The sequence below is a fragment of the Melanaphis sacchari genome, unplaced genomic scaffold (genome assembly GCF_002803265.2).
Source record: "Melanaphis sacchari strain LSU unplaced genomic scaffold, SCAv2.0 Contig4_pilon_pilon, whole genome shotgun sequence".
Lineage (NCBI taxonomy): Eukaryota > Metazoa > Arthropoda > Insecta > Hemiptera > Aphididae > Melanaphis > Melanaphis sacchari.
In genome coordinates this window covers 1,773,151-1,784,201 of record NW_020271335.1, presented here as the reverse complement: position 1 = coordinate 1,784,201, position 11,051 = coordinate 1,773,151, and the positions used below count along the sequence as shown (strand labels likewise).

The 11,051-nt window shown below is 25.7% G+C and overlaps 2 protein-coding genes across 2 annotated transcripts; one reads left to right on the top strand and one right to left on the bottom strand.

Moving 5' to 3' along the window:
- Positions 1–1,439, bottom strand: LOC112599109 (V-type proton ATPase subunit D; the record flags this gene model as incomplete). The annotated part of the gene is given in 4 exon segments (XM_025345858.1): positions 1–399; positions 460–607; positions 682–799; positions 1,144–1,439. Coding segments are annotated over 4 exon segments (706 nt in total), but the record flags the coding sequence as incomplete, so codon positions are not given.
- A 394-nt stretch (positions 1,440–1,833) lies between these two features.
- LOC112599108 (checkpoint protein HUS1) lies at positions 1,834–6,978 on the top strand. The gene is made up of 6 exons (XM_025345857.1): positions 1,834–1,951; positions 2,016–2,216; positions 3,553–3,659; positions 4,752–4,859; positions 5,013–5,199; positions 6,800–6,978. The coding sequence occupies exons 1-6, from the start codon at positions 1,900–1,902 to the stop codon at positions 6,976–6,978; spliced, it is 834 nt and encodes a 277-aa protein (XP_025201642.1). The 5' UTR covers positions 1,834–1,899.
- The last annotated feature ends 4,073 nt before the right edge of the window (positions 6,979–11,051 follow it).

Sequence of the window (11,051 nt, the reverse complement as noted above, 5' to 3'; positions counted from 1 at the left end):
CTCCTTCATCCAACATGTTACCATAATCAGCTTCTTTCATGTCTTTCTTAAGTTGTTCTTTCTTTTTATTGGCAATTTTCTTCTTATCTTGAATCTTCTTTAACCTGTAAAATTCTTCTCGCTCTAATTCGTCAAGCTCAGAAATAATGTACGCAAGTGTTTTTTCAATTCTGGGTATGATAACATGTTCAATAGCATTGACTCTTCTATTTGTTATTTTAATAACATCATCCAGAGTAACAAAAGATGTTTGCAATGATGCTAATTCAACCAAGAGTTTAATTGCAGTTTGATAATTTTTCTTAAGTTTAGCCAACTGTTGACCTCCTCTAGCTAAACCCGCTAATTCATAAGTGTCTGTACCATCCTGGTAACTTTCAAAAACAGGCAATGTCACACCTACATTAAATACACTTATTAATAAAGTGTTAAAATAAAATACAAATATTTTTTTATTACCAGCAACATTATCTTTTTTAGTGCGTATTTTTATTTGAGCTTTAGTTACATTTTGCAAGACAACTTGATTAAAATCACCAGTAGTAAATTTTGCTTCGGCTAAAGAAAATGCTGCTTCTTTCATTACTTCACCCATCAATGTTTTTGTCTACACATAAGATAGTTGTTTAATATTTACAAGTTTTTAGTTCAAAAACGAGTATGAATAACATTTAATTGTACCTGAATAATTTTACTAAGAATCAAACGAAATCTCATTTGTAAAGCATCAGCTTTTTTTTTTAACAAACTATGACCTTTTTGTGCTCCCATAAGACGCCCTTTCATCATTGTTTGAGCACTAAAACAAAATTTTAAAATTATAATTATGTTGTAAGAACAGCAGTACAGCACATAATGTCATAAAAGGAACATGAACTTTAAGATTAGTTTCCTTTCTTTTTAACACATTGCCTATCAAATGTATCAATAGACAACAATCAATGATCAATATTATTATTTTACAATGAATTCTATTGTAAAAGCTATATAATATCTATAGCTTTATTAAATTCGTATAGATTAGGAAAAATAACGAATATCTGTTGCTTCAGCTATTAATTAAATATAAATTAAAAATTATATTTAAGCAATGCCTCAACAGACAACGCCCAAATTCGATATCTTATCAGTTAATTTACTCACCCACGAGATGGAAATATTGGCAATTTGTCTTTTCCCGACATGATGAATGACTTACTGTTTTAAATATTAATGTAATAGAAAATAAGATTTTAAAACTGTACAATTGTATAACTGTTAAATAACATGTCGAACTTATAGAACCAATTTATCTTTAGCGAGCTCCCTACAATTTTAGAAATCTGCTGCCGATTTTACGTGTTAGTGTACTGCAGTGTGGCAGTGAGCACTAAACAGTATAGTGCGTACACAAACAGAAATACACAATATCCTAATACAGTATACATACACTATAATAATACTATAGTATTTTATTTTATAGGTGGAGTTAATAAATAATAATGCTTTGAAAGATCCAAGTAAAACAGCTGATCAATGATAACAAAATTAAAATATTATCTTTCACGTTGATAACCCGTCAGAGACCAGAGTAACTATACGTCTATACCATCTACCAATTGTCAAGCACTAAATTCAGCGCTTTCACAGATACATTATAATGTGAATAATCGCTATATCAGTGTTAATTCGCGGGAATTCGAAAAAACGAGAGTTAAAATTTGATAGTTACAGAATACATTTGAATTCAATCTGCGAACCACCTAAGTTCTAATTTAATTATTATTTTTGTATGCCCATGGTCCATTATCACCTATTTCAATATTTTATTTTAATGCATAAGACTGAGTATTACTACATAACATGTTTTTTTTTTTTTAATTATAAGCATAAAAAGATCTCTAACTTTTGAATAAAATAATGAAGTTTCGTGGAAAAATCATTGATTCACATTGCATGAAACAGTTCTACAGTAAATATAAAATATCATATTGTTTTTATTTTTAAGTGTTCAATATTTTTTTTTTTAAACATAGGTATTGTTATTATTTTATCCAAATTATGTAGAAATGTAGTTTTGAGACTAAGTTCTACTAAATTATACTTAATTGCTTCAAATGAATCAAGCAGTAATCAAATTAGTGTTTGGTCTGTATTAGACCAGCAATCATTTTTTAAGGACTATGATATGATTGGTGAAACAGAATCTAATGAAATTTTATTCAGTTTACCAATTGGTATGTATTATATTATAGTTGATGTATTTAGTGATAAGTTTAATTAAATGGGAAAATAATATTATTCTAATTTTACTATTTAAAGTAGTATTGAAATGTTACTTTAAATCTATTCTACTGCACCATACATTCTAATTAGTCTGCCTCATAAAGATATTTATCATGGATATATTAAATAAGGCCTGGCCCAGATTGAACTGGCGAAGTTACCGAAAAAATTTTGGTAGGCCATCTAAAATTTGGGCAGGTCATGATGATGATTAAGCCTAAACTAAAAGCTTTTATTTGAAAATAGAGATATAATGCATTAGCATATATATTGTTGCATATATCCAGTTATTAACTTACTTATTAATGATAAACCAAATTTAGGCATTTTATAAATATATGTATTTATATTTATATTTCGTATGTTTTTTGATATACAGTATAAAGATAAGTGAAAAAAATTGCTTCTGATTTTATTTTAGGTAACTTAATGCAATTTATGTTGGGTAATTTGTAAACTTGTTATAGAGAAACTATCATGAAATAATGCACACCGATTTCAAGTGAATATTTTCAAAAACCCTCAAATTATTGAATATTAGGTTTGAAATATTTGTTGCTTATCATATATAATACAATAAAATCTCCCCCTATGATTGGGCCGATAGAAATTTTAAATTTAGGTGGCGAAAAGTCTCAATCCGTCCTGAATAAAGCTTAGATTTTTATAAAAATACATAGTTTTTATATAGTACATAGATATATTTATACTTACAAGTATTCAAAAATTCTTTTTTAAGTCAAGCACTTAAATTTATTTCACTTATTCTTAAATATTTACTTATACATACATATTTTGTCTAAAAATTGCCTATTTTACTCAATATTTTTGAATTAAATCAATAACTGTTCATATATTTATCATTCAATCTTTAATACTTTATATATCCACAGTGATTATATATATTTTTACCCAAAAATGATTAACTTGACTCTTGAGTACTATTATGCACTTTATTACCTTTCGAATACTAGAACTCTATTTTCTACTATGTGCAACTATACAAGTAACTTTTTGAAGAAAGAAAAATATTTTTAAATTCTCCCAATCGCATACTGAATTGAAAAGAAATGGGTTTAAATTTTAGTTTTTTTGCCAGAACCACGGGAATCGCAGTAAAATTCAATTGTTTCTATTCAAAAATCTAATAAACAAAGTAAAAAAGATTAAAAACTTATCAAATGTCAACATAAGGTTGCTTTTATTATTGTTTGAGAATATTTAGAATTTTTGGACACTACATAATTATTAGTTTGGTATAAATTAATACATTTTTTTTTCTTTTAGATATGCTTGCATCTTCATTGAGTTCAGCAAAACAAACAAACTTGAAAACTCTAAAGATGAAACTTACTGATAAACTATCTCCTTGTCTAACTATTGAATTGGATCTGGTTATTATGTTTATAAATAATATGATCATAGATTAAATATCTACATAAACAATGATGTTACAAATTATTAATTGATGGGGGCCACCTATTTGTTTTTCACTCAATACCTATAACCTTAATTTGATATTAACTAGCTCAGCCAACTTTAAGAAATATGAAAATTAGTATTTAAATCCTGTTACGCTCTTACATTACTAGCTATATAAAATTTGTTTACAATAAAGTTATTTGACTAAATTTTAACGATATAATTTATCATCTAAAGTTATTCTTCGAAGTATTTTATAAAAATTTGTATTTATTTTATCTGTAGGTTAGCATACAATTAAATCAATGATAGTAAAATAGTTCAGTCATTTGTTTGATATTATTTTTAAATGTTTAATGTTGAGTGTTAAATAAATAAATATTGTTAAGAATAATAATTAAGAAAAAATTTTCTAAATATAAAATTGTATAATAATTTATTATAGTATATATATACTTAAACATCAAACATTTTTCTAATACATTTGATTAGAGTATTTGATATTAAAATAAACTTCTATTACTTCATCAATGTTAATTATATTTGCTAAAACTTTTTCTGTTATTTAACTCTGAATTTTCTATCTGTTAACAAATCATAGTAGATCGTTTTTATATATTTATAAATTTCAACTTTGATAAACATTTTTCATTGAGACTAAAGTAGCAGAATTTTGAAAAAAATCATAATTAAATCATAGGAGGCTATAAGTTGAAGAATTCTTAAAGCTTTAACTCTAACTACTATTTTATACTTAAATAGTTTTATCTTCATAGTTACTTTAATTTCTTTATAATAAATATATGTTATGGGATGTTATTTTCCTTAGTTAAGTCTAGATTTGAACTTATTAAAATAAGAAACAAATATTTTGTGTTCAGATTTATTTGAAATTCTACAAATTTCTGGAATTCAAATGCACAAGTGCACAACACATCAAATTCATCTTTTGTCAAGGCATTACTTATATTTAGTAATATGTTATATTATGATAGTATATTTAATCTATGATATAGTACTAATATTTTTTGATAAAAATTAACAATAGACTATTCACATTTTAGGAGTCTCAAGTATCTAGTAAACAGTTGTGTACTCATGATATTCCAGTTACTGTTATACTCCCAAAAGATTGGTCAGAATATAAGGAACCAACCATACCTGCTCATAATGTAATAGTATTTACTTGTTTTAATTAATTTTGTTGACCATTACATATTTTAGATTTAAAACAATCAAGACAATATTAACAATATTTTGGGTGTTACTTTTGAAATAAAACTCTTAGAATTATAGACATTTATTAAATATGTAATTTAATTTAGATTAGTGCTGTTATGCCTTCAATACGAGTTGTACGGCATATCGTTGATAAGATGAAACGTATTAGTCCCAGGTTAATGGTATCATTGGATGCTTCTGGAAAAATGGTTTTAGGAGTTTCAAATTTATCAGCCACAGTCGACACACATTTTATGGGTCTTGAGATAGTTAATGTACAAAATTCAACTGGTGAGTTTTAAACATTAAAAATTACATTATTACAATTATGTGTGTATAGATGTATAATTTAAATACATTTAAAGTATACATTTCATTACCCATGAATTTTTTTATAAGTATTTTTTATTTATTATTTTACCATACCATACAAACTTGAATTTAAATATTTACTAAATAATCAGCTATAAATTTTTATTTTTGATGGTAATAATTAAAACTATTAATCTTTAAAATAATTTATGTTTAGTTATTTTAATTATTAAAATTATAGTGTTTATTTATATATTTAAATAAATATGTTATAGAGTTGTATTGAAGTTTAGTGGTAATCCTAACAAATTACTGTATTTGCCTCCCTTCTTCTAAATGAGAAATTTGCATTTGTTTAAAAAAACCATTTGAGATACATAAGACATATATAAATACATAGTATACTAGGTAATAGCTTATAAACTTTAATAATAGCTATTTGTATTTATATGACTTTAAAATATAAACAATTAATATATTATAAAAATATGTAATTTTTTTTCAAAACATTTTTTTTTTTTACGTTTCTGTTAATAACTTTAAATGTATTTTAAATGGATTACATGATCTCCAATAAAAAAAAAAAACCATGAATAAATTAAAACAAAAAATGACTAACAATACATAATCGAAACGATAAAAATAATAATCAACTAGCGGTACTTTCCAAATAACAGGTCCCGTGCTGGTACATTTCGTATTGGTTATTACCTATTTTATGAGAAAATTATCCATTTATTAATTATACGTATAATATATTAGATATTCCACATTGTATGATAAATTGCCAATATTGCAAATTTTGTGTTCCAACAGCCTTAACATAAATAATTTTTGTATGATAAAAATAGATTGAGTATTTACTGTAGTAAATTGTTAAAATAAATATACATTTTTTAAAATATATTACATAAAACAATCATTACAAAAGTAGTACTGAAATTTACATCCCTCTTAGAATTGTGTCCCTGGTCCATGCCCTCTTGCTCTGCTCTGAATACGGACCTGATATAATATATACCTATATATTATATAGAATTATACCATAAAATACTTATATTTATTAAGTATACAAATAAACTTATTTAACATTAAAACACTCACCATTTGTTGATTGGACAAATATTGATAATTTTATGTAAAATCTTTACATATAAAATTTACTGGAAATAATTTATTTTATCCTATATATTTTGTTTATTTGAATGGTAAGCAACAAAGGTATAATCATAAAGTAAGTGTTCTAAAACTAATAAACTGCATATAAACCATCTAGTTTAATCCACATTCCCTGATTAGCATAATTAGCAAAGTACTATATCATTAGCTTCACTGGTTTGTGATGAAAACTTTTCTCATTTAAAATGATTATAGGTATACTACCTATTTATACTTACACAAACAAATAACAATAATGTCCATTGGTTTAATAAATTACCTCCTTTACACATAGGTACTTTATGTTTCAAATAATTATATGAGGAATAAGTATTTTGTTTTTGTAGTATAATATTGTAATTTATAACTTCTTAAGTGTATTCATTATTAAACTAAAATAATATGTGTGCATTGATTTCAGATAAAGAAAATAAATATTCTACCATAGTTGATATTAAAAAGTTTTCACAATTTTTAAATTGTGAAACATTAAACTTATCAAAAATATTATGTCATGTAGTAGAAGGACTGCTATTACATTGCTCAATTGAAGAAGATGAATATGTATTACATTATTTTTTGAGTGGAATTGATGATTAATATTAAAATATTAAATTAGTAAATAAATAATTTTTTTAAATTTAAAAGTATTAATTTATTTTATCCAATATCCTTAATTTAAAGAAATGTAAGCTAACAAGTTACTATTAAAAATATGTATTTTAAGAAAATTTAAAATAAATAATTAAAATTAAATATTATTTTTTATGTGCTACGACGCTACTAGCTATTGAGTTATTAAGTTGTATGATAGTATGGTTTGATTATTTAAAAAAATTTCATAAGTTAAAATAAAAAAATTGTTAATTGAATAAAAATACATGTTTAAATGTTATGGTACAATAGTCTTAGGGCTGTGAAGTTATTCAGGATTGGATGACTATGATATATCTGAATATGTTGTTTAATGGACTCCCTTATTTATGGTGTCCCCACATCTTAGATTGATGTGATATACCATTTTCCATTACCTTTCTTATAATTTACATGTGTGAATTGCAAATTTCTAGACTAGAAATCTTAATATGGCAGATTTATTTAGTCCATTCATTGGTACCAGTTAAATGTGTCTCAGATCTTTTGACCAATCGCTTAATTTCAAATTATACTCTACCACAATACTCTTACCAAGATAAAATTCATCCTACAAGGGCGTAGTGGTTTAATAATTCTTACCAGGCAAACAGGTATTTTTAGGCCACATAAATTTATTTAAAGGCTATTTTTTTTTAAATTTAATTTTTTACCATTTCTTGTTTTATTGGTAGATGTGTACTAACCATTTTTTAACTGGGGGAAGTATAAAACAATTTATTTAGCCTACATAATAGTAGAAGTTATTTCCAGTTTATTATAATACACATTTTACATTCTCCCTAGCTTCTATTATAAAATAGTATTAATTATAAAAGTGTTAGACCATTACCTATATGAAGTATGTGAACCATAAAACTCTCTAATAGTAATCTTATAATATTGTATACAGGTATTATTTTATATTTACACAAATATAGGACTATAACAATTTATACATATTTATTAAATACTTTAGCTTCATGTTTTAGGAAATTTAATAATATTTTACAAGGACAATTCTTATGGATTTATTCCATATTATCACAATTTATACAAACATAATCTATGATGTTTCAGTGTTTGCCTTATGGTATTGTTAAATGAAAATACAAATGACAAACGTATGACGTTATTCACAATAATAATCGTTTATTTTGTTATTTTAATTAAGTATTATTGTGTTAATCACAAATATAATATTACGTATAACCCATCTGAATAACTATTTATAGATTATATGGTTTACTGGCTTATCGTTATAGGTAACTTATAATATTAAATATTATAATAAGATGACATATTACGCAAGGAATCGAGTTATTGCGTATATATCTATTTACATTTACTATTTGTTGTTCAGATCACGAACTGAAATATATTAATTCGTGGTTCACACCATAAATTTGTTTTCGTTACAGGCAACTAAAAATAACAAAATATAATTTTTTTTAACACACTATAGGACCCGTCCCTTTCTTATATAAGCAAGCCAAGTCACCGGGTTTTGTCCCAGTTGTCTGGTGTGCCACTTCGCCCCTACGGCATCCTATATGAATATAACATGATTATATAGATATCAATAAATTTAAAGTATGCTAGTGTAACACTGAAGCACATGTCTTTTTAGTCCTGAAATTGTCATACCTAACAATCTAAATATTCGAAATATTTAAAAAATTATAAAAATTATTTAGAATACATTTACTTATTCAAATTTGATTCAGTTTATAAAGTTCTTTGAACACAGCTGTGTGGTTTCTAAAAATTATACTCAGGACTCCAGCTTAATGGAATGAAAGAGCTCGCCTATAGTAACTACAGTAATGTCGTACCTATCTATACACCAACACTACCAACGAACACATTAATCATATTAATCTCTTTCTGATTACTCTCTGAAGTTCAAAGTAAAGGATTATTGGTAAATTATTCGTCTACTGTTCGCACTTCCTGGAGCTCAATACCTACCGCTTTCAACGGTCGACGAAGTTGCTAGTTTGTGATGTACCTATTCAGTGATATTCTAATGTGCTGAAATTTAAACGTAGTTCAAAAGACCAGAATAGTTCTATCTAAACTGTTTGTTTTGGTCAGTTGTCACTATATCTTGTAAGACATTAAGTTACGAAAACTGGAAAACTACTGCGTGACTTACTACTCTGGGATTAAGTGTGTTAATATATCAGTCAATGATACCTACGCTTACGTCTATCGTGGGTGTATCGGACTCTACTCGAATCAGTCTCGAGCAATTAGAACCGAAACAAAATGTTTCAAAGATATGCGAAAATGCAGAATCTTGTGCCTGCTCTTTGGACAAACAAAATTTTATAATCGACATTTGTGTACTTAGCATCGCTACGCCTAGTTGATTATTATTAATATGTATGACAAAAGCTATTTCCTATCTTAAATTTTCCAATTTTTTTAATTTATTGAAATATCAATTATATAATCTTTAACCCCAATATATATATAATACATATTGTACATTAACTAATTTACTACAATAATAATAAGAGGTTTGACGATAAAAAAATTATCTTACACTTTAAAAGTTGGCACCCATGTTATAAAGCTCAAATATAGGTGTTGGTATTCAACATGTCTAATAATTTCCATCAAAACAAGTTCAAAATTTTGTATAAGTAAAATAATCATTAATAAAATATGCTGTAAGAGTATAGACAAAAGAATTTTTCTAGCGAAAAAATGAAAAAAAAGCTCCATCAGCAAATAACGTTCAATACAATTGAAGAGTCAAAGAATGTTTCAACAATGGCTTATATATTTCTTGGATACTTAGATACATTTTAAGCACGTCTGTTATGACTGTGCTACTAACTTAAAGAAGAAACTAACGATTAGGTGTTTACTTAAGAGAGTTTATAGTGTAATTTTAACCAAGGTACAGGCAGGTACTCTCGATAAAACAAGGTTCACTTATGACACTTACACAGAGTTGCCAGTTGTTAGAAAATTTATACTCGTTAAGCGTAAACTTTTAGTGACACATCTAAAAATAAAGGTAAATATAACTTAAAATTGTATACGTAATATACTAATATGTATTATACGTTTGTTTGAGTAATTATAGTATAATATAATACAAATGATACAATAGTCAATAATAATAATTGTTGAACAAATTAGAGATAAAAACATCAAAAATAAATTGTGAAAGTGTAATTTCATCTTGATAAGTTATAGTAATTATAATATAAGTTATTACTTACCTATCTATTATTACATATATTTATTTATCCAAGCTGAATATGAATATAATTTTATTTTGATGAATTAGGTAACTCGTACTTGTACGACATAGTTCCCACAAGAGACAGGAGAGTGATTGGATTGTTGAACAAAAGTTCGACTTTTTTAAGAACTCGTTGAAATGAATTTGTAATTTTTAAAATGTTGATATATTTATTTTGTATCAAATAATATTTTAATTAGCAGGTTAACCATTAATTAAACACATAAATTATCGTGTATGTAATACCCGCTTGTAATAGCTTTTAATTATTTTCGATTAGATAAATAATTCTTTTGTTTTCTTAACCCACATATTCTTATTATGTCCACGATGTGGATTGTATATTTTCTCTTAAAAATGATATAAAACAGATTAATGATGAGATTTAAACACCTAGTTTCTAGATTAGATTTGATAAGTAGGTATTGTGCAATACACTGCGTGTTTAAAGTACACTGAATCATTTATACATATAATGTTATAATAAAAATTACATTATTCAACGACTCTATTGATTTATTGTTAAAATCTTTGTTTATGACAAGTACAGGGGGTCTAAATTTTGACGCAGAGTATGTACAACTCTATTATTTTTAATTTTAAAGTTGTATTAGTGTTTACGTTAGTAGTAAGTCAAATGGTAACGACGCGCGGACATACAGTACCTAATGATAAAATCGAAGAAGCTACCGGCGCAGATGACTCATAGTAACATCGCGTGTTTTATGTAGGTATTGTAGTGATTGAAAATAGTTATTGTTTATTAATTAGTATGCGT

What these genes read in the sequence shown, in the direction of transcription:
- LOC112599108 (XM_025345857.1), top strand. Translation starts at nt 1,900, where the DNA reads ATGAAGTTTCGTGGAAAAATCATTGATTCACATTGCATGAAACAGTTC. An exon ending in CAACCATACCTGCTCATAAT is followed by an intron (nt 4,860 to 5,012) that starts GTAATAGTATTT and finishes AATTTAATTTAG; the next exon opens with ATTAGTGCTGTTATGCCTTC. An exon ending in TAATGTACAAAATTCAACTG is followed by an intron (nt 5,200 to 6,799) that starts GTGAGTTTTAAA and finishes CATTGATTTCAG; the next exon opens with ATAAAGAAAATAAATATTCT.